Genomic DNA, 19,779 nt, shown 5'->3' on the forward strand with positions numbered 1-19,779 from the left:
CGGCCCGGCCAAAATGGCGGCGGGGGCAGCAGCGGCCCTGACCCGAGAGGGTGGGGAGGATGCCTTCCGCCGACTTTTTCGCTTCTACCGGCAACGCGACGCGTCGGACTTGCGAGGCGTGGTGGATTTCTCCGTGCCGGGGGGCCAGGTAACGCTGAGCTGCTCCTGCCGTCGCCCTGCGGCGCGCTCCGAGCTCGTCTCGGCGCCGCGATGTTTCAGCGCGGTGCTGCGGCGGCCTGTGTTCGCCACCGCCTGCTTCCCTTCGTGCTTGACGCCAGGTCTCTAGTTCCGTTCTGGTACTGGCTAGAAGACGCAGCATTCCAGCGGCTGAGCCTCTTGGGGATCATTATAATGTTTAAAAACTAGTTGCATGGCTGGAGCCGAGGAAGGGTGTGCACCTCTGAAGGCCCTGCGTCCAGCTGGGCCGGCTGCTTGTGACATCCCCCGGGATGGGGGTACGGGACCGTGCCCGGGCTGGGCGAGGAGCTGTCCCAGCTGCCCCTGGCTCACACACTGCCGATTTGCAGATTTACTTCTTTGACCTATGTTTATTTACTGATACAATATTTAATTAGATCTCTGTGCTGTAGTAAGGGATCTTCAAAACCACGAGTTACTTAAGGGAAGCAAAGGAATGTGTGGATGGGAGAAAGAAGAAAGTGTCGTTATTGGAGCTAACACTGTTTCCTGGGCCTTTTGACCATTGTCTTGGCCCTGAAATAGCTGACTGAGCCAGAGAGGGAGCCAGGTCAGTTTCCTCCCCGCTGTGCAGTGCACTCTTGCTCTTTCCATTTGGTAGAGTTTCTTCTCCTTTCTTACTCTCTCCTGTATAATAAACATTTGGCTTAGCCATCAGAACAAGTCCAGCCATTGCAGTGGATTAGGGGCAGACAGTCAGGAGCACATCTGAAAGTAGCATTCATCATGGTTAGTAGTTTACCATGTCTTGAGTGATGGAGAAGTGATCCTTTAAACTCATCTTCCATTTTGTCACCTCACAAAAGGATTTGTTAACTAGGGATTTTCTCTCTATGAGTCTATATGTAAAAAAAGGAAGTAGGGTTTATAGTTAAAATGAAAATTTGCATAATTTTTCATAGCTCAAATGCTTAGCATTTTGTTTTACTGTTCTATTAGACTATATATTTTTCTATCTTTTCAGACTATAATTTTGATACTGATAATGGGACACAAAACCTGACCCATATGAAATTGTTCAAGGTGTTAGGATTGAACAAGGGAGTTGTTAACATTTCAGCCTTTCCTGAGCTTGCAGCAATCCTTTATCAGATAAAGGATTCCAGTGTTACAGCCCTTCTGGGAAATTCTGAGTACTTGAAAGCATCACAAGCATCTGTCCCCTCTCCATATTGTTGTTCTTGTGCCTGTTACCTTCTAAGATCAGTTGATAGCTTACTAGCGAAAGCATCTTTTATTTCTCTTTCCCCGAGGTTAAAAACATGTGGCTCTTCACTTTAAGAAGAGCTACAGGCCAGGCAGATTGCCCCAGATACTATTGTTCCATTTCTCTCAGAAAACTGCTTCAAGTGATTGAGCTCTTCAGTGAAGTGTGACATACCCCAGCTGCCCTGCCAGCAGGCTTATTTAACTGATTCAGCACTTGTAATTCTTCAGCATAGAAACAGCTCCTGTTCCGCAGAAGCCCTGGCAGCAGCTGGTTTGTAAGCAGTTTGAGAAGGCAGAGAGGTGGCAGAGTTTTAGTCAAAGGAAGATTCCGAGCTAAGCTCTTCAAGGCTGGTGGTTGCAGAGCTGCTTTTGGCAGAGAGCTGAAATATTGGTAAAGCCAAGCATGTTGCCCAAAGCTGCTGGCCAGCACTAGTTTAGAGTTTTCTCACAAACTCTATGTATATAATTTTGACTTGTTGCTCAGAACATGGTAACCAGAGCTGTCAGCCTGCAGAGAGACTGATTCACACATTCACCACTGTAAAGTCTGCATGCTTGCACTTAGGCCTTAATTTCATATACACTTTAAATTGGCATAAACCAAGTTGTGCCCATTTCTGCCTTTTTATTCCCCCCATGCCTGGCCAGCTCTTCCCTTATACAGGTCTGTACTTTAGTGCAGCCACAGGGAGAGTTGGACTGGGGAGCTAAGCCAGAACAAAACCAACCTGCCTCTGCCCTGTCCTCCCTAAGACAGTTCCCAGTCCTAAGCAATGAAAGGATTGGGAACACATTGGATGAGTTTTTCAGTAACTTTTGGCTTATTGCAGCTTAAATACATGTGTTACTGTGATCTAAGTACATTGGAAAAATAGATCTTGCTAAGCCTTTAGCTGCTGACCCTGCTGTTGGAAACAGAAATGGCAATGTGACGTTAGGAATTTACAGGATTTCTGCAGTCCTTCAGATCACACAACTTTGGCTGCTGCATCACTGTGCTCCTACTTCTGTAAATTACGGACAAGAGTAGTCATCTGCCCTATGGGATCATGAGCAAAACTTGTATTTGGAACGTGCTTTGAAGGTATAAAGTGTTATGGGTACTAAATACTACTCTCTAATGGAAATTGATAATTACCAGAAAGTTTTAAAATGATGAAGTTTTACTGTGGAAATAGACAAATAATGCAGAATTTTTTCTCATTACTATAAATAGAGTTTTTTAATGAATGGAAGACATCTATCCTGATCCCCAAGTATTGTACAAACTGTAGGCACCTTTTGATTCTTGTGCTGAGTACGTACCAGCTCTGTTAGCAGCATGTCTTGTTCTTGTCACGTTTGCTTAGACAGTAGTTCTGTGGTGCAGTTGGCATTTTCCTGAGACTTACCTTGGAATGTGGTAGCATTCTTTCATATTGGTGCTATGTTTGATGAATTTTGTTTGGTTTTTTTTTTTTTTTTTTTAAACCAAATCTGTTTTCTTTTGCTAGGTGTTCAGATCACAGCTCAGTATTTCTTCAGTGAGTGATCAAGATGCCTGCAGAGCAGGATTACAACCAGTTAGCCAGTGGAAAGCTTATGGCCTTAGTGGGTATCCGGGTAGGTACTTCTGATTTAAAGAAATATTAAACATAACCTTGTTCCTTTGGATTCAAGCATCTTCCATCTTATCCCCCTTGCCCTGCCTGAAAAAGCTATTTTTGGCTTTCCTAAGTGTAATTTAATGTTATTTTAAGTGCAGGAGGACAAATGAGTCAGCGAAAGGGTGGGATGCAGCCATATATGAAGGTCAGAACAGAAGGGTTGGTTGTTTTGGGGGCTCTGATCAGCCAGACCATCCCTCATGAGAATGGATCCCTTTTGCCTTTGGTAGATATTTTGTATTTCTGTAGCATCTATTTTTCTTCAACATATATTATCAAAATTAGATGGGTGACTGAAATACAGTCATTTCAGGGCTGCCGTGTGGCATCTACTTGCTGGTGTAGAACACTGAGTACAATAAGTGAATAAGAACCTTTTGTACTATTCACAGTACAGAGTAATTTCATTAGGCAGGTTATTTCAAAAACTGAGATGGATCTTAAGTTTGCAGGTCACCTGGTAGGATGACAGAAAGACATTATGTTGGAAGGGACCTCCAGAGGTCTAGTCCAGCTCCCTCTTTAAAGCAGGGTCAAGCTGAAAGTTAGATGAGGTTGCTGACAACTTCGTGTGGGTGGGTTTTGGAAATCTCTAAGGATACAGATTACACAACCTCTCTGAGCACCTGTTCCAGTGTTGTGGAAAAATCACTCTTGTGATTTTTTTTTTTTCAGCATATGTCCAATAAAAATTTGCCTTTTTGGAACTTGTGACTGTTGCCTCTCATAATCCTGCTGTGCACCTCTGAGAAGAATCTGGCTCAGTCATATAATACCTTTTTAGGGTAGGTAGCTCTCACTAATACAGGCCAATGTGCAGTCAGCCTTCATTGCCGCAAGGATGCACTACGGACTCGTGCTCAGTTTGTCCTCCAAGACCCCTGATCCTTGGATTTAGAGCTGTCCCTGGTCAGTCAGTCCTCAGGCGGTGCTGTTGCATGGTGTCTGAGGTGCAGGATTATCACTGTAGAACTTCCTGGGATTCTTGTTGTTGCATTCTTTTGGCTTGTCAATGTCCCTTTCAGTGGCAGTGGTAGCCTCCAGCATATCCACTGCTGTCCCAATTTAATGTTATCTGTAAGTGCAATGAGGATAAATGTCCCATTATCCAGGTGGTTGATGTAGATGTAGTTATCAGTCTTGGCCCCAGTATCAGTGTGAGGAATGCAACTCATAACAGCCGCTGGTTAGACTATGAACCATCAAATCACTAGTCTTTAAGCCTAGTGGCCCGGCCAACTTTTGCTCGCTCTTTTAGTACACCCATAAACTCCATGAGCCCCCAGTTTGGCTCCAGTGATGCTGCAGGAGACTGACTGGAAAACATTGCTAAAGCCAAGGTAAACAGCATCCTCTGCTTTCCCCTTGTCTGGACATCTCACTGTAGTAGGCAGCAAGGTTGGTTTGATAAAATTTGCTTTCAGTAACTTCATGCTGGCTGTCCCCAGCCACCTTGTGCCTGGAAATGGCTGTCATGGAAGTTTGCTCCATAATCGTACCACGGGTTTTGGTAAAGCTGATAAGTTTGTAGTTCCCCAGATCCTCCTTATTTCAGGGTTTTTTGTTTGTTTGATTTTGTTTTTTTTCCTCTTATTTCTTCTGTTTCATTGTGACTGCAGGCATTGTCTGTGTGAGTTGCTATGAAGCCAGCTTAGCATTTCTGAAACTGAGGCAGCCACAGTAGCCATCTGGCATGGTTAATTCATAGGGAATTTAATTTCTTTTGACAAAGAAAACCTTTCAGTAAAATGAAATGCAAATACATGAACAAATTCTCAGTCCTGTTTAGAATGAAGTTGTGTGTGGACAAGGATAATATTTTATCCTTTTCCAGCTACCTTTATCTGGACATACTAAAGCACTATAAGATACTTAACCAACTGCCTCAATAGCCCTGTAAAATAAGTTAGAATTTAGTTTGTCTGTGCGCAAATGGAAGGGAAGTCATTTGGTTTTGTCCCCACAGTTAGCAGTGAAATATAAGACTAAGGAAGCTGGGTGAATTTTTGTTGTGGTGTCCTGAGTTCTGTAAGGTGTGGATGATGACATATTTGGGAATTTGTAACTCGCATAAATTGGTTTTATGAGGAGTTGTTCATGTTGCTAGACATCTGCATGTCTTATCCTTCCTTTGACTGAGGCTGGAGACCACTTTCACTAGGTGCAAATTAATACCTAGTGTGCTGCAAGATTTTGCTGCAGTAAGAGAATTGCATCTGCTTCCTCAGGGCAGATTCCTCTAGTATGCAGATCCCCAAAGAATTCGTCTTTTGCTCCTTCCGTTCAGACCAGTTCTTTCAAGGCCAAAACGTTCAAGTGTGCTGCCTTCAAAGCTTACCTGTGGTGTTCTGTAGTCAGCTCAGAAAGATTGTTACAGAATAGTATTTCTTACCACACGTGGAAAGGACAAGAGTAAGTCACTGATTTCTAGCACTGTTAGCCCTCCCAGGAATATTTGTGTAAAATTTTATAGCAAAACTCTGTAGCTGTTAGAAATTCAGGGGTTTCTGCCTTTCTTACCATCAGAAGCATAGCAATAACCCACTTTTTAGTTTTTCTGCCTTTTGTAAATCTAGACTAATCTGGTTTCTTAGGAGTAAGCAGTGCATGGTTTGGAGAGACATGAGCATCTCCTAAGGTTGTGATAAGAGTCATAAAATATATATTCTTCTTCTCAGCTCTGTGTGTAACTAGCCCTCCAGGCTTCAATTCCTTCATTAATACTTGGAGATACTATGCAGTACAGCATAATTTCATGAATGTAGTAAAGTGCTTTGAGAACCCCACATCAAAAGCTGTAGATGGAAGGGCAATATTATTATTCTGTTCTATGCAGAGGCCAACAGAAAGTAAATTTAATGCTTCTGGCAAATAAACTTCTTGTAACCAGACCTATCGGAAGGCTGCCATAGTCTGAAAGTGCAGGGAATGGAGTGAAATGAGTGACAGTGTATTATTAGTACACTGAAGGCTCTTTTTCTAACCAGTTAATTTAATCTTGTGAAGACTGTGAGATATACTGGCAGGAAGCTTTTTCTGTGCTTTTATTACCTCTTTCATAAGGCCACAAGACAGGTTTATAGTCTATGGAGACACCTAGCCTTGCTTCTTCCTTTTTCATCTATTTTTGTCTCTGTTTCACTTGATATGACTAAGAAATTAAAAAAGAGACAGGAGGGCAAAGCCTTGAAACCTCCTTTTCCTTTGTTCATCCTATACCCTTATCTCTCTTTGTATGTGAATTTTGTGTTGGTGAGTCTTACTGAATTGACAGTCTTTGAGAGAGTTCCTTGACTATCAGAGTAGGTACAATAGAGATTAATAGCATCTTCCTGTCAGACACTAATTCATCAATACCATCGACTCTGACCTGGAAGGAAACACCCCTGGGGTGCTGCGGAGAAAGTTCCAGTGAAGAATCCTGCTAGCACTCCTGGTGATGGCAGATCTGATGTCAAGGGCTCTTGTCTGTTAAGATATAGACCAAATCAATTCATTATGTCTTTGCTATCCGTCTTAATTTGGGCTGCTGCTTGAACTCTGCCTGAGGTGCCTGGCTAAATGAATGTGCGGACTAGCTGTAAGTTTATTTTCTTTTGTTAATTAACAGTAACTGCAAAATATTTGCAGTCAACAACAGGCAGTTTGGGATACAATTTGATTTTCATCCCCTTTGATGAGTATTACCATACTGAAATATAAAGATGAATACAACCAGACCTACTTGAAACAAACGTGAAGCAAAGGAGAGGACAGTTTACGTTACTGGAGACTTGCTCAGCCTATGGGCTGCTCTTTGCCATTCGTGATGATGAAGCAGCAATAAGAAGACAGTATGAGTTTTAACTTTTTAACTTTGCAGGATTCAAGAGAAAAAACTTGCGGAATCGTTTCACAGTCAAATTTACTCCACAGCAACTGGCTTTCCAAGTTCTTACTCCTTTATCTACCTGTAATCAGTCTGCCTTACATAGATATGTCCTTTATTGTCACTTTTGACTCAGCCCAGTGCTGACTGCCCTCCCTGCTTTCTGGCCACCATTTGTTTGTACTGAAAAAGACAATAGGTTTTAACTTAACTGTTCAGACCTGTTAATAGATTTCATCAGCTTACATGCAAAGTCAGTGGTTGTATGTCTAAGGTGTTTTTTCAGTGCCTCCGATCCCTGTCCTTTTCTCCAGTTTTAGAAAAAAGAGGCAAATGCCTAATCATACTTTCTCCTCACCCCCTCCCTTTTTCTGTGTGGTCAGGGTTTATTTTCATCCCAAACCCTTTCCTTCCGGGCTGCCAGCGTCACTGGGTGAAACAGTGTCTCAAGCTGTACTCCCAGAAACCCAACGTCTGCAACCTGGACCTGCACATGGCTCCTGAGAAGACCATTGATCTGTGGGGGCAGAGCAAGGAGCAACTGAGGTGAGTCCACAATAACCTTTGGTGGTCAAAACGAACAGAGCCAGAAGTGCTCAGCTCTGAGAAGGTCTAAGAAAAATGAGCAGGGAAGGAAAGCTGAAAAAGATTGTGTACCTGCTGGCAGTATACAGGTGGTGTCAGACATGCCAAGTTAAAGATGGATTTTTGCATGACTTGATTATTCCTTGTTAATTCTCTGCTTTCACACTCACAATGGGATTTTCTAGTAGCAAATTATTCCAAAGTCATCAGTCAAATATAAAATAGTGACCCTGGCTGATACCGTGGTGCTCAGAAGCTTGCTAAGTGCAGGTAAAAGTTTTCCTGAGGCAAAAATATCCCACTCATGCCAGCTCTTCTTCCCAGTCAGCTGTTGGACCTAGTATACTATAATTGGAAGGCTGTATATGCACTTGTTTGATCTCCTCAAGTCAGCTCGTTTCTGTGTTTTTATTTTCCGAAGTGTTTCTTTGGTTTAGTTCCGTGGCTTTGGTGGTTTTGTTTTTTTTCCATACAATCTGAGATGGTGATTAAATGTATAATTTTAATGGCAATCCTGTTTACCCTGAAAGATTCCCACAGGCTCAGAGTTCTGTGGCTGACTCAGCTGCCTTTCCTCTACCTGATTTGGAGGCTAGTGGAGAATATGTCCACGTTTTAAAGTCAGGTAGAAAGTTTTAAAGTCTAAGTTTTTAAATACTTTTTTTTTTAATTAGTCACCTGTAAAAATACATACAAAATACATGCTGTCTACAGTAGACAATCTTTTAGTTATTTGAGTATTTATCATTACCGTGTTGATTTCACTGCTCCTTTTTCGTAATGATTGTTTAATGTGATAGAGCGACCAGAGTTCCCTACAACTCTCATCTTCCACCTCAGTCTCACAGTAAAATTGACATGCTTAGATTTTTCTTCAAATATGTTCTTAACATCTACAAGATATGGAATGGCAAAAGCAAGATTTGAACTTCTAAATATTTGCACCTAGGAGAGAAGTTATGCCCCTGCTTGTGTTTTCCAGCCTTAGTCAGAATTCGTTACAGAAACTCAGACACCTTTTTTGTTTAAAACACTGACTTTTACATTTGTGTTCCATCAAGGATGAAAAATTGTTATTTGAAAGTATTGTGCATTGTGCCCTACAGCTGAAGAAAATGGGGTGCTGTTCCATCTTGACAGGCCTTTCCCAGCAGCACCTCCTGTGTACACTGAGAATGATCAGAACAGAGGTTAATTTGCAGCCAAGTCCAGTTCAGTTGAAAACTGTGTTTGGAAGAGTGATGGCTGGCAGAAACACTGGCAGTTTTATTAAGCACTTGCCCAAGTCTCCAAGTGAGCAAACTGCTCTATTTGTGCTTTTACCTAGGGGACAGCAGATGAAACTAACCAATGTCTCTAGTATCTGGGGTGAGAGCCTTTCAGGGAGGAGAGAAGCAGAGAGTGCTTAACTAAAGAGGTCTGCTTCCAAGACTGGACACAACTTTAATGCTTTTTAAAGCTGTCAGGAAGATGCATAAGTGTGCTTGGGTCATGGCTTACCTGCTCTATTCAGGATCCAGGAATCACAAGGTAGGGAGAGTCCATACAGTTCCTAGAAATGTGTGTTATGCTCTTCACAAAGTGGAGTTTGGGTATTTTCTTTAGTGCAGGGGACAATTAAAAGCATAAAAGAGGGTAGAGCATCCATACAAGAGATTCATATATATCCCTGTGTATAAGGAAAACGCTGAGGGGATTTTATAGATTAAATCATTTGTCAGTGAGTAAGGAAGAAAAGGAGCTTCAGACCAAAGCCCCACTGCTTTTCAGTCTTGCTATTTTCTAACATACTTATACCAGAATTTCTCTGTGCTTTCTTGTAGGAGCACCTTCTGCTACAGCTGTAGGAACTCATTGTTTCCAGATACCTAACACTCAGACTTCTCTCTCCTTAGCAATCACATGTGAAATCACATGCAAAATACTAGGTTCTGGGAATAAGGGCCTACCAAGCATATTAGGGTTCTCGCTGTTGTGCAAACACGCTAGGACTGCAGCAAAAGAAGGGCACTTTCAAAAGGCATGTGCTAAAAATGCTTAATTATGAACATTAAATATATTGATTGAAGGCTGTAGAGGAACAAGTTGTGGGCTCTCGCTTTTCTAAATGCTGTGTCACCTGCTTGTAGACTCCATAAATTGTTCCAGGCAGCATGTATTTGACAGTTACTGTGTTGCTGCATTATGGTAATTGCAGTTGCTATTACCCTATGACAAAGATGGAAACTGGAAATATGACTTTCTTTCAGCAGTCAATGAGGTATGAAAAATTACTGCAGGTAAAGAAACTGGCCTTCTACTCCTGTTTCTGGTTTAGCTTAGGAGCTATCAATACGGTGCAGGTGAAGGGCAGAAGCAAGCTGTGTATCCAGGTAGAAATGCATATTACATACAGACCCTGGGCTGAGACTTGAACATGGCAGCACGAATATGAATCCTGTTTTATAAAACAGAGCATCTCTTACTGAACTAATGAGGCTATAAATGAGAGCCAACCATCTGGTGCTACTGTTTATCATGATGTTCTGAGTACGTTTCCCTTTTCTTTCTTTCTTTCTTTACCATAACGCGTGACTTAGCTTGAGAAAAGGAGCTGAAATTGCTGGAATAAGTGGACTAGAAGACATGTACCTTCTTTTCGTATTTGTCACTAGCATGTTTGTCTTATTTACATTCTTTGATGTAATTTTTAAAGGACTTTTCTGTAGGCCATAGTAAAAGCCCATCCCTGAGGTTTTTTCCTGCCTTCACCACCTTCAAGCAAGAACGGTAAACTGGCGTGTGGTTTCAGACCACTGGGTCCCTCTGCATTAGGGTTGTCACTTGAGAAGAATAGTTTTTTGTCCTGCATAGCAGTCTCAATAGGAGACACCTGCAATCTAGACTTCTTTGGCCATAGCTAAAGCTGTCTGGCTTCTTACCAAACATTGAGTCTGTCCACCCTAAGGTGCCAAGTAGTAGAACTAATGGTCCTTTGCAGTATTATGCAGCTTGATATGCTTCACTGTCAGGTGAAGCACTTTATTTTCTTGTCCTTTTTCCATTAAGTGCCTAGATTTTTTTTTTCCTTGTATTTGCAGCTTTTAGATCTTCAGATTGTGTTCTTTCACTTTCAGGTGCTCAAACAGCACGTGCTTAATTCTGACTTCTAAGTCTGCACCAGTTCACTGTGTTGTGTCTGTCTGATAACCCACTATGTACCATGTTGAAAATAAAGGTTTTCAAACAGACAGCAGATGGCAATAAGCCCTACAGCTTGCACAAATTGCATGAACTGAATTTTCAAGGTCTTTGGAGGAAAAAATAATGGCACTCAAAAGAAGAGTTTAGCATTGATGGTTTTAATAGGCTGTTATATAGACAATTCTGTATGTTGGACTACCAGAAAACCCCTCAGAAATGAGTACATACCCTATTTCTTTCCATTTCGTCTTTGCAGAAGGAAAGGTTCCAGTAAATGGGAGCCGAGAAGCTTATTGGAGAAGCTGCGCTGGGTGACCCTTGGTTACCATTATAATTGGGAGACTAAGGTATTGAAATTAAACTCTTCTCCACTTTTCTTAGCCGTAAGCACTCAGAATGGCAGACAGAGTAGGGTATCATGGAATAAAACGTAAAACGCTTGTGATCATACAAGACAGTCTTGAGGAAAGGTTGTAACAAACTGTGCTTGTAAGAACGTTTTATCTCTGTTAGTTTACCGTGGAGGACTTAACAGCAAAAGTCCACTGCTGCATACTTTGCTTTGAAAGATAACATGGTAGCATATACTCAGCTGTAGACCTGTGACTCTATTTAAGGGTAAGTGAGTATTTTTACCCTTCCAAAAGGGATGGCTGCAAAAGCATCGTTAACCACTTGGGGTGAGAATGACCTTGAGTGCTTGAAGACAGCTACTTCTGAGAAACTATGCCTATTCAGAGGGGTGAGAGAAGAGACTGCTACTGATGTGACTTTGAACATAAGAGTCTGAGCCAGTATAGTACAGTCTCACCAACACCTATTTTGGGGGTCCTAAATATTGTGGAGACTAAACTAAACTTTTTCATAAGACTGAGTCCGATGGAGGCTGAGAAAGGATGGCAGAGTGAGTATGCAGTCTATCCGTACATTGCAGATACTTAACCAAATCTGCTTGCAGCCTTATATTGACCCAGTCAGCCTAGCACCGGGGCTCCATAATAAAAATTTGGTTATTCCCTTCCACTCCTCTCAGGATCACTCATGGGAAAGAGGAAAAAGTAGATTTGCAATTGATTCCTGTTTGTCTTATTCTTCAAAGAAGGAACAAAGGTGCTTGTTTCAGAGCTCTCTTGATGAGATATAGAACTGTCTCTCCATTGGCAGCTTTAGGTAGTGACCAAGTAGATACTCAGGATGTTGGTACTGATCTTACTGACTTGAAGTATACCAGCCAGATATAATTATTAACTCCACAATTAATTGAATCTTTGGCAGTCTCAGCATAGGCCCAGAATTAAATGGTAAGAGGTAAGCTTGTTGTGGTTCTGCCTATGATGTACTCATTTTCCAGGCAAATATGATGTCCTTCTCCATGACTATCAGACAGACTTCTTGAGTTCTCATTCAATGTTTGTTTCCAGTTTTATTTGCTGCTCTGATGTTCTGGATGTGGTTTGTTTTTGTTTTTGTTTTTTTTTCCCACTTTCCTTCTTCCAGAAGTACTCAGCAAATCACCACACTCCTTTCCCCTCAGACCTTGCATTCCTGTCAGAACAAGTGGCCGCAGCCTGCGGGTTCCAGGGTTTCCAAGCCCAAGCAGGGATCTTGAATTACTATCATTTTGATTCTTCACTGGGAATTCATGTGGATGAGTCTGAACTAGACCATTCTCGGCCCCTTTTATCATTCAGGTGAGTCAAGGAAAGCGCTGTGGAAGGATTGGTGGCTTTTTTTTTTTTTTTTTTTTTTTTTTCCCCCCCCTATGTCTGCATATGGTTATAGGAGGTCATTATGATGTAGCTTGCTAACTGGGTGTATAATTTTCACTCTCTGAAGATTTGAATAGTAGGAAGCTGTAGCTCAAGGGCAGAGGATTTTTTTTTTTTTTAAGACTGAATAGCATGGATGTAGCACCTGGTGTAGAAGAGCTCTTTGCACAGAGCACAATTCTGTTCTAAAGCAGCAGAGTGGAACTGGGTACTAACAGGCAGCAGAGCCTCAAACCTGGCAAGGTAACTGCTCACACTATGCCTACCTTGAACCAGGCCTGTTAGTCTTTTTTCCATGTTCTCATTGTAAAGTTGTTCCTAGGAGACCACCTGGGCTTTGATTTTTTTTTTTTGTTTTGTTTTTGTTTTTTGTTTTTTAATGGATTTTTTGGGGAGTGGGGAGTTCTTGTTCGTGGGTTTTGTTTTGCTTTGGATTTTGTTTGGTTTTTTAAAGGAATTTAACTGCTAATATTTTCTTACTGTACATATAATTGTTCTCTACCTGAGCTTGTTTTATCTTCTCTCTCCATCCTCATACCTTGTGTAGTTTTGGGCAATCCTCGATATTTTTGCTTGGGGGCCTGAAGCGGGAGGAGACCCCAACAGCAATGTTCATGCACAGTGGAGATATCATGGTGATGTCTGGCTTCAGCCGTCTGCTGTACCATGCTGTCCCACGCGTCCTCCCCAACCCTGAAGGGACAGCTTTGCCTTCGTGCCTGGACCAAGCACTTTCTTCAGACCTTCCTGTTGGCTCAGTCATTGAGCACAGCTCTGATGAGGACTGGCAGGTCTGTGCCAAGTACTTGCAGTCTTCCCGCATCAATATGACTATTCGGCAGGTGTTGGCTGAGGGCCAGAAATTTCCAGAGGAATCTGGGACAAATGCAAAGGGCCAAACACCCTCTGAACATGGTCACCATCAGGAGAACAGCAGAGCCAAGAGGCATAAACCAAATACAGACAGCTGAGACCAGGAGATTATGCCAACAAGGACTGGACAGGCAACTTCCATATGGACTTGGGAACTAATGTTATCATACTGGAAGTCACTTGCCTGTGTAGGGATTAATAAACTTCTGCAGAATAAATGTGGTCCTTCTTGCTGTAAGAAATAGGTTGGGGGAGAAAAAGAATTTAAAAGGAAAAGAAGCATAAGTTCAGGACTGGGACTCAGGAGATTAACTCTGTTGCTGTTTTGTTGCAGACATTTACTGTACTCAGTTCCCTTTAAAATACCTGTATGTCAGAGAATTTTAAGTTTGTTTCGGTGATGCTCATAAAGTATTTTGAAATCACTGGGCAGAAGGTGCTAGCCAAAGGTACATAATTGCTATAATTGCATAAATAATCCTGTTGGGCTTGTAAAGCTCGGCTGAAGTGCATAAACAAGTAGGGATGAGAACTGGCTGCTATGGATGTGAGCCCCTCCTGCAGCATTTCCAAGAGAACTACCTCTACATCAAAAATTGGTTCAGTGATCAGAATCTAGCAGTTTCTTGAGCAATACCTGCTGTAAGCTTGCTCTAGTCCTGTGCTCTCCTTTTGCCTGGTTGCACCCCCTCAGCTGCAGCAGAAACTGATCTTATGAGTGGAACTGGACTTTTTTTTGCATACCTCAGACTTTAGAGAGAAAGAATTAGTGGCAATACTTACTTAGAATACCTAGAAACTCCCATTGGGTCTTCTCACAACAGTAAGTATCTGATAGCCCTACATCCCCATTCTGTCAAAACTGCCCCCTCTTAAGTGCCTGCAGATGATGGTCCTGCAGTCCCAAGCTAGCATATTCAGGGAACAGAATGACTTGCAAGTAGAAGCAATGGAGTTGTAAATTAAGCACCTAAAAAAGAAATTAATCAGTGACTATCTCTGTCACCCAGAGATAAATATATTGAAACAAAGAAAAGCACTAGCTTATGTACCCGTTCTCTTTAAGACTCAGACCTTCCTATCTGCTTTGTAATGCCATTTTAATTGTTGGAGTGGAATGCACTGTCCCTGGAGTATTTTGTTGCACTTTCCCAATGAATAAACTTACTCGGTTTTTAAATTAAAGATCTCTATCAGTTTTGGGCTGGCTTTTTTTTTTCCCCCTCTCTGTTAGTTATTTCAATGTATTGTTAATGCTGCTGCATCCCTTGTGCTGTTCCCTCCAGGCTTCTTTTGGATCTAGTGCCTCTGCCATCTGCCAGCTCCGGTGGAGGAGCTTTGCCTGTGGGCAGCTCAGGGTTTGCTGGGCAGTTTTAGAGAGGTGTTGCCTGCAGTATCAAAGTCCAATTTAATATGTGTGTGGCAGTTTTTCCTCATGGGGAAAGTGTGTCTGGTCTGCTTATTTCGTAGCAGGTGAATGTGTGTATGTGTGCAATTAATTCCTTACACAGTATTGCAATGAGCTCCAGTAATTTAATGTCTAAAATAATCAGATGTGGAGTTTAATATCTTATTCTACGACAGAAATGTGTCCTTTCTGTATCTTAGGCCTGGTGTATTTACAGTTGAGCCTTGGGAGAGTGAACACTATTATGCAGAGATGTTACAATATGACCAGAAAGGAAAGCTGACTGACTAAGTCTCAGAAAACAGCAAAGCTCCCTTAGTGGCACCTGAAAGTGAGGAGGATGAGAGGAATATTTGTTTCCCTAACAGTGAGAAGGCAGAATTTCTGTTCTGAGTTCCAAGAGGGGGAAGCAAAAATCTGCCAACTCACTCAGCAGTGAAGGCTAGAGAAGAATGGAACGAGATGGTCATGAACCCAAATGGAGCTGGTTTCTTCCTGTTGCAGGCTGAGGTTTAAGTCCATGCTTCTCTTTTCTTGTGTCTTCAGTTTCCTACAAATATATAACAAATGCCAAGCAATTATTTGTTCCAGGATTCAGTTGTTCCTGTGATTCAAGGACAAGAAACCATACTGTTTTTCTTCTGCAGTTTGAAATTGTAGTAGATGCTGCGAACTACTGATAGCAATCAGTCATGGGAAGGATCTAGTTCATTGAAGCCTTATGTTTAGATGTGACTGAGCTGAGAATTGGTTGAGTTACTGACTTGCAGTCAGGCTTGCTATCTAATGCCATTGTGAGAGAGATACAGAATTAGATCAGGGGTGTATCAAAGTCGTCACCCAAAAATGGGCGTATGGGGAATGACCCAGAAAAAAAAAAAAGTCATCCATGTACAAAGAGAAACAACTATAAGAAGGGAGAATTTCCTAACTGCCAGTCTAGCAGGAGCATTGGTTCTGTGACCACATTACCAGTGAAGAGCGGAGTACAAATGGGCAAACCACGGGGCTTCTGTGGGCTCTGCAAACTGTGCTTCCAAAACATGATTTTGAAGAGGCAGCAACAGCCCTGGGAAGAAGCAGGGGGGAATAGGGCTGCATCCAGTGGTACACTGCTAATTTTCCTTCTAGGACAGAATGACTGGCAACCACTGACCTAGTCTACACAGCTCTTCAGGCTGTGACATTTGCACCTCATTTGTTCAGGTTTGTGATGATACAACAGGATTTTTCACAGCACTGATCAGGGGTTTTTTTGTATCTATAGGTACCACAGATACTTGCTTGTGTTCATATAGGTACATGCTGAGATAATCTCTGTAGGTCTCAATTCCTCTAAAGGAGAAGGACTGCCCAAGGGCCACAAGCACAAAATAGCATCAATAGCATAGGCAGCAGTCTTCTAGGATGTCCTGCTGTGCAGAGCTGAGGCAGGGCCAGGGAAGAAGAGGTCGTCTGGGCCAGTTCTGCAAGAAAATTCATTTAATGAGCTGATTACATGAAGATAATTATGTGTTTAATTCAAGGCCACCTGGAAATGAAGCATGTTGTTTACCACACGCACTCTGTTCATTATGTGATGTATAGATAAACCTAACTGTCCAACAGAGTTTAAACAATTGCCAATTTTTATTTTTTTATAATGAAGAGTAAAGGGAAAATAAAATCTCTGGTTAAATCAGAATCAAAGCACAGTGGGATGAATACTGGAAGCAGAAGAGGAAACTGCCTGTGCAAAGGTACCATTTTCAGTCCTCTTGAGAGTACTGTGAATCATAGAATCATAGAATGGTTAGGGTTGGAAGGGACCTTCAAAGGTCATCTAGTCCAACCCCCCTGCAAGGAGCAGGGACATCCCTGACTAGGTCAGGTTGCTCAGAGCCTCATCCAGCCTGGCCTTGAACGCTTCCAGAGATGGGGCCTCCACCACATTTCTGGGCAACCTGTTCCAGTGTTCTATAACCCGCATCGTAAAAAATTTTTTCCTAATTTCTAATCTAAATCTACCCCTCTCTATTTTAAAACCATTACCTCTCGTCCTATCACAACAGGCCCTACTAAACAGCCTCTCCCCATCTTTCTTGTAGGCCCCCTTGAGGTACTGGAAGACCGCTATCAGGTCTCCCCGGAGCCTCATCTTCTCCAGGCTGAACAGCCCCAACTCTCTCAGCCTGTCCTCATAAGAGAGGTGCTCCAGCCCTTTTATCATCTTCGTGGCCCTCCTCTGGACCTTCTCCCACTGGTCCATGTCCTTCTTGTGCTGGGGGCTCCAGAACTGGACACAGTACTCCAGGTGGGGTCTCACCAGGGCAGAGTAGAGGGGGAGAATCACCTCCCTCGACCTGCTGGCCACGCTCCTCTTGATGCAGCCCAGGATGCGGTTGGCCTTCTGGGCCCCAAGGGCGCATTGCCTGCTCATGTTAAGCTTCTTATCCACCAGCACTCCCAAGTCCTTCTCCTCAGGGCTGCTCTCAATCCATTCCCCGCCCAGCCTGTATTTGTGCCTGGGATTGCCATGACCCAGGTGCAGGACCTTGCACTTGGCCTGGTTGAACTTCATGAGGTTGGCACGGGCTCACCTCTCCAGCCTGTCAAGGTCCCTCTGGATGGCATCCCTCCCTTCCAGCGTGTCGACGGCACCACACAACTTGGTGTCATAGGCGAACTTGCTGAGGGTGCACTCTATCCCACTGTCCATGTCGCCGACAAAGATGTTGAACAGGGCCGGGCCCAGCACGGACCCCTGAGGTACGCCACTCGTGACCGGTCTCCACCTGGACATTGAGCCGTTGACCACCACTCTCTAAGTGCGGCCATCCAGCCAACTCCTTATCCACCGAGTGGTCCGTCCATCAAACCCATGTCTCTCTAGTTTAGAGAGAAGGATGTCGTGCGGGACAGTGTCAAAAGCTTTGCACAAGTCCAGGTAGATGATGTCAGTTGCTCGTCCCTTGTCCACCGATGCTGTCACCCCGTCATAGAAGGCCACCAAATTGGTCAGGCACGATCTGCCCTTGGTGAAGCCATGTTGGCTGTCACCAACCACCTCCTTGCTCTCCATGTGCCTTAGCATGGTTTCCAGGAGAATCTGCTCCATGACCTTGCCAGGCACAGAGGTGAGGCTGACCGGCCTGTAGTTACCTGGGTCTTCCTTATTCCCCTTTTTAAAAACTGGGGTTTTGTTCCCCCTCTTCCAGTCATCAGGGACCTCACCAGACCGCCACGACTTCTCAAATAGGATGGCCAGTGGCTTCGCAACTTCATCCGCCAGTTCCCTCAGGACCCGCGGATGGATCTCATCAGGACCCATGGACTTGTGCACCTTCAGGTTCCTTAGATGATCCTGAACCTGCTAGAACCTGTGCTAGAAGAAGTTCAGCATTACAAGCAGGACTGCTAGCTGGTGCCCAAGACAGACTCACTGCATGCCCTCTGCACAGCAACCGGGCAATAACTTGCAGGCAAAGCAGTCTCTAGAGCCGTGCCTGCTGCTGGAATGATTCTGCTTAGGTATTTTGCCTTTCTTCAAAAGCTTGCTGACATTTTTTCCTCACTGTTCCACATCAGATATTTCTAGAGATAGATAGCAGTAAGGTGTACCTGAGCTCCTCTTGTGATGTGCTTTGCTGAGCTAGTAGGTAGGGAGAAGCTAGTAGATAGCAAATAGCCAAATAGCAGGACAACGTCTGACTGCCGTGGCTACAGGTGCAGGCTGAAGTCAGCTTGTATCTTAGGGAGTGCAAACAAGAGCTTGGACCTGTCTTCATCTAGTCATGGAAGTCATTTGCATTCTCTACATCACACCTGAAGCAGGACAGATTTAACACAGAAAAGAGACTTGTCAGTGACAAGACTTGTCTTCCACTTAATTGGGATGCAAAATTAATTGAGCTATAATGCAGTGTGCTCTAAGCATACTTTAGTTTTGATTAAATCATAAAACTTGCCTGAGTCTGAACGCATTACCTCAAAAAATTAACAGACATATATGGACTGCAGAAATTAATGATCCAGAAAAAAAAAAAAAGTTCCTGGAGGCCTTAAGAGACCCCTATAAAAGGCCTTTTTTTTTTTTATATATAATCTCTATGCCAGAAGAGACGCTGAGAGAAAACTAGTGACAGTCATCTACAGTCTGCCAGTGCCCCTGTACATTCTAATAATCAAATCCAGTTGAAAACAATCTGTAGCGTAATGCTACAGATCTGGTACAAGAGGCACAAGATGCTGCTGACCCAAGTTTAGCATGGTACAAAATAAGTTCAGCTATTTATATTTAGCAAGTGATAATCACAAATACCTTAATAAAACCATTTTTCTATAGAAATAATTTAACACTGACTAAGAATATGTTCATGTATGCTCTGGTAAAGTTGAGGTGAGATAAAAGTTGCCACTCTGCAAGTTGCAGCTTCGCTCATACAGGCTGTTTCTTTGTATCATCTTCTGATATCTGTAGTCAAAGGACCATGGAAATGGTGGTTGAAGTGACCTCTGAAGGTGCCTAGTCCAACCTCCCACTAGGAATAGCGCTGTTACACAGGCTACCCATGCAAAACTTAGAAACCTTCCGTGATGGAGACTCTACAATTTCTTACGGTAAGCTCAACTTACAAAGAAGTTTCGCCTTATGTCTTGCCTGGGTTTCCCAAAATGCAACTTGTAACCATTCCCCCTGCCTTTTTCTTACCATCTGTTACTACCAAGAGTTTGGTTCCACTGTCTTTGTAACTCTCCTTCAAATAACTGAAGTCTACAATTAAATCCCCCTCCTCCCTTAGTCTCCTCTGTGCCCCAACAAAGGACTCCAGGACCTACAACACTTCCTCATAGATCACATGCTCTGGGCCCCTGACCCTCCTCACTAGCCCTCTTCAGCACCTCTTCCAATATCCAGTGGTACTCCACTCTCTGCTAGTGCTATTTCTGTTACGAACAGGATGCCAACAACAAGTAGAGTGCTGAATCCTAGTTCCTAAGCCCACTACATCCATCAGATTCACTTAAATCCACTGGATCCTAGGGTTGTTTGGGTTTTTT

At 43.1% G+C, this 19,779-nt stretch overlaps 1 protein-coding gene across 1 annotated transcript; it reads left to right on the forward strand.

The window, feature by feature from the left end:
- The first annotated feature begins 13 nt into the window (after positions 1–13).
- On the forward strand, positions 14–14,531 carry ALKBH1 (alkB homolog 1, histone H2A dioxygenase). The gene is made up of 6 exons (XM_086749377.1): positions 14–148; positions 2,901–3,009; positions 7,305–7,467; positions 10,946–11,036; positions 12,187–12,380; positions 13,006–14,531. The coding sequence occupies exons 1-6, from the start codon at positions 14–16 to the stop codon at positions 13,427–13,429; spliced, it is 1,116 nt and encodes a 371-aa protein (XP_086605503.1). The 3' UTR covers positions 13,430–14,531.
- The last annotated feature ends 5,248 nt before the right edge of the window (positions 14,532–19,779 follow it).

This window comes from Chlamydotis macqueenii, chromosome 5 (genome assembly GCF_036417535.1).
Source record: "Chlamydotis macqueenii isolate bChlMac1 chromosome 5, bChlMac1.mat, whole genome shotgun sequence".
NCBI lineage: Eukaryota > Metazoa > Chordata > Aves > Otidiformes > Otididae > Chlamydotis > Chlamydotis macqueenii.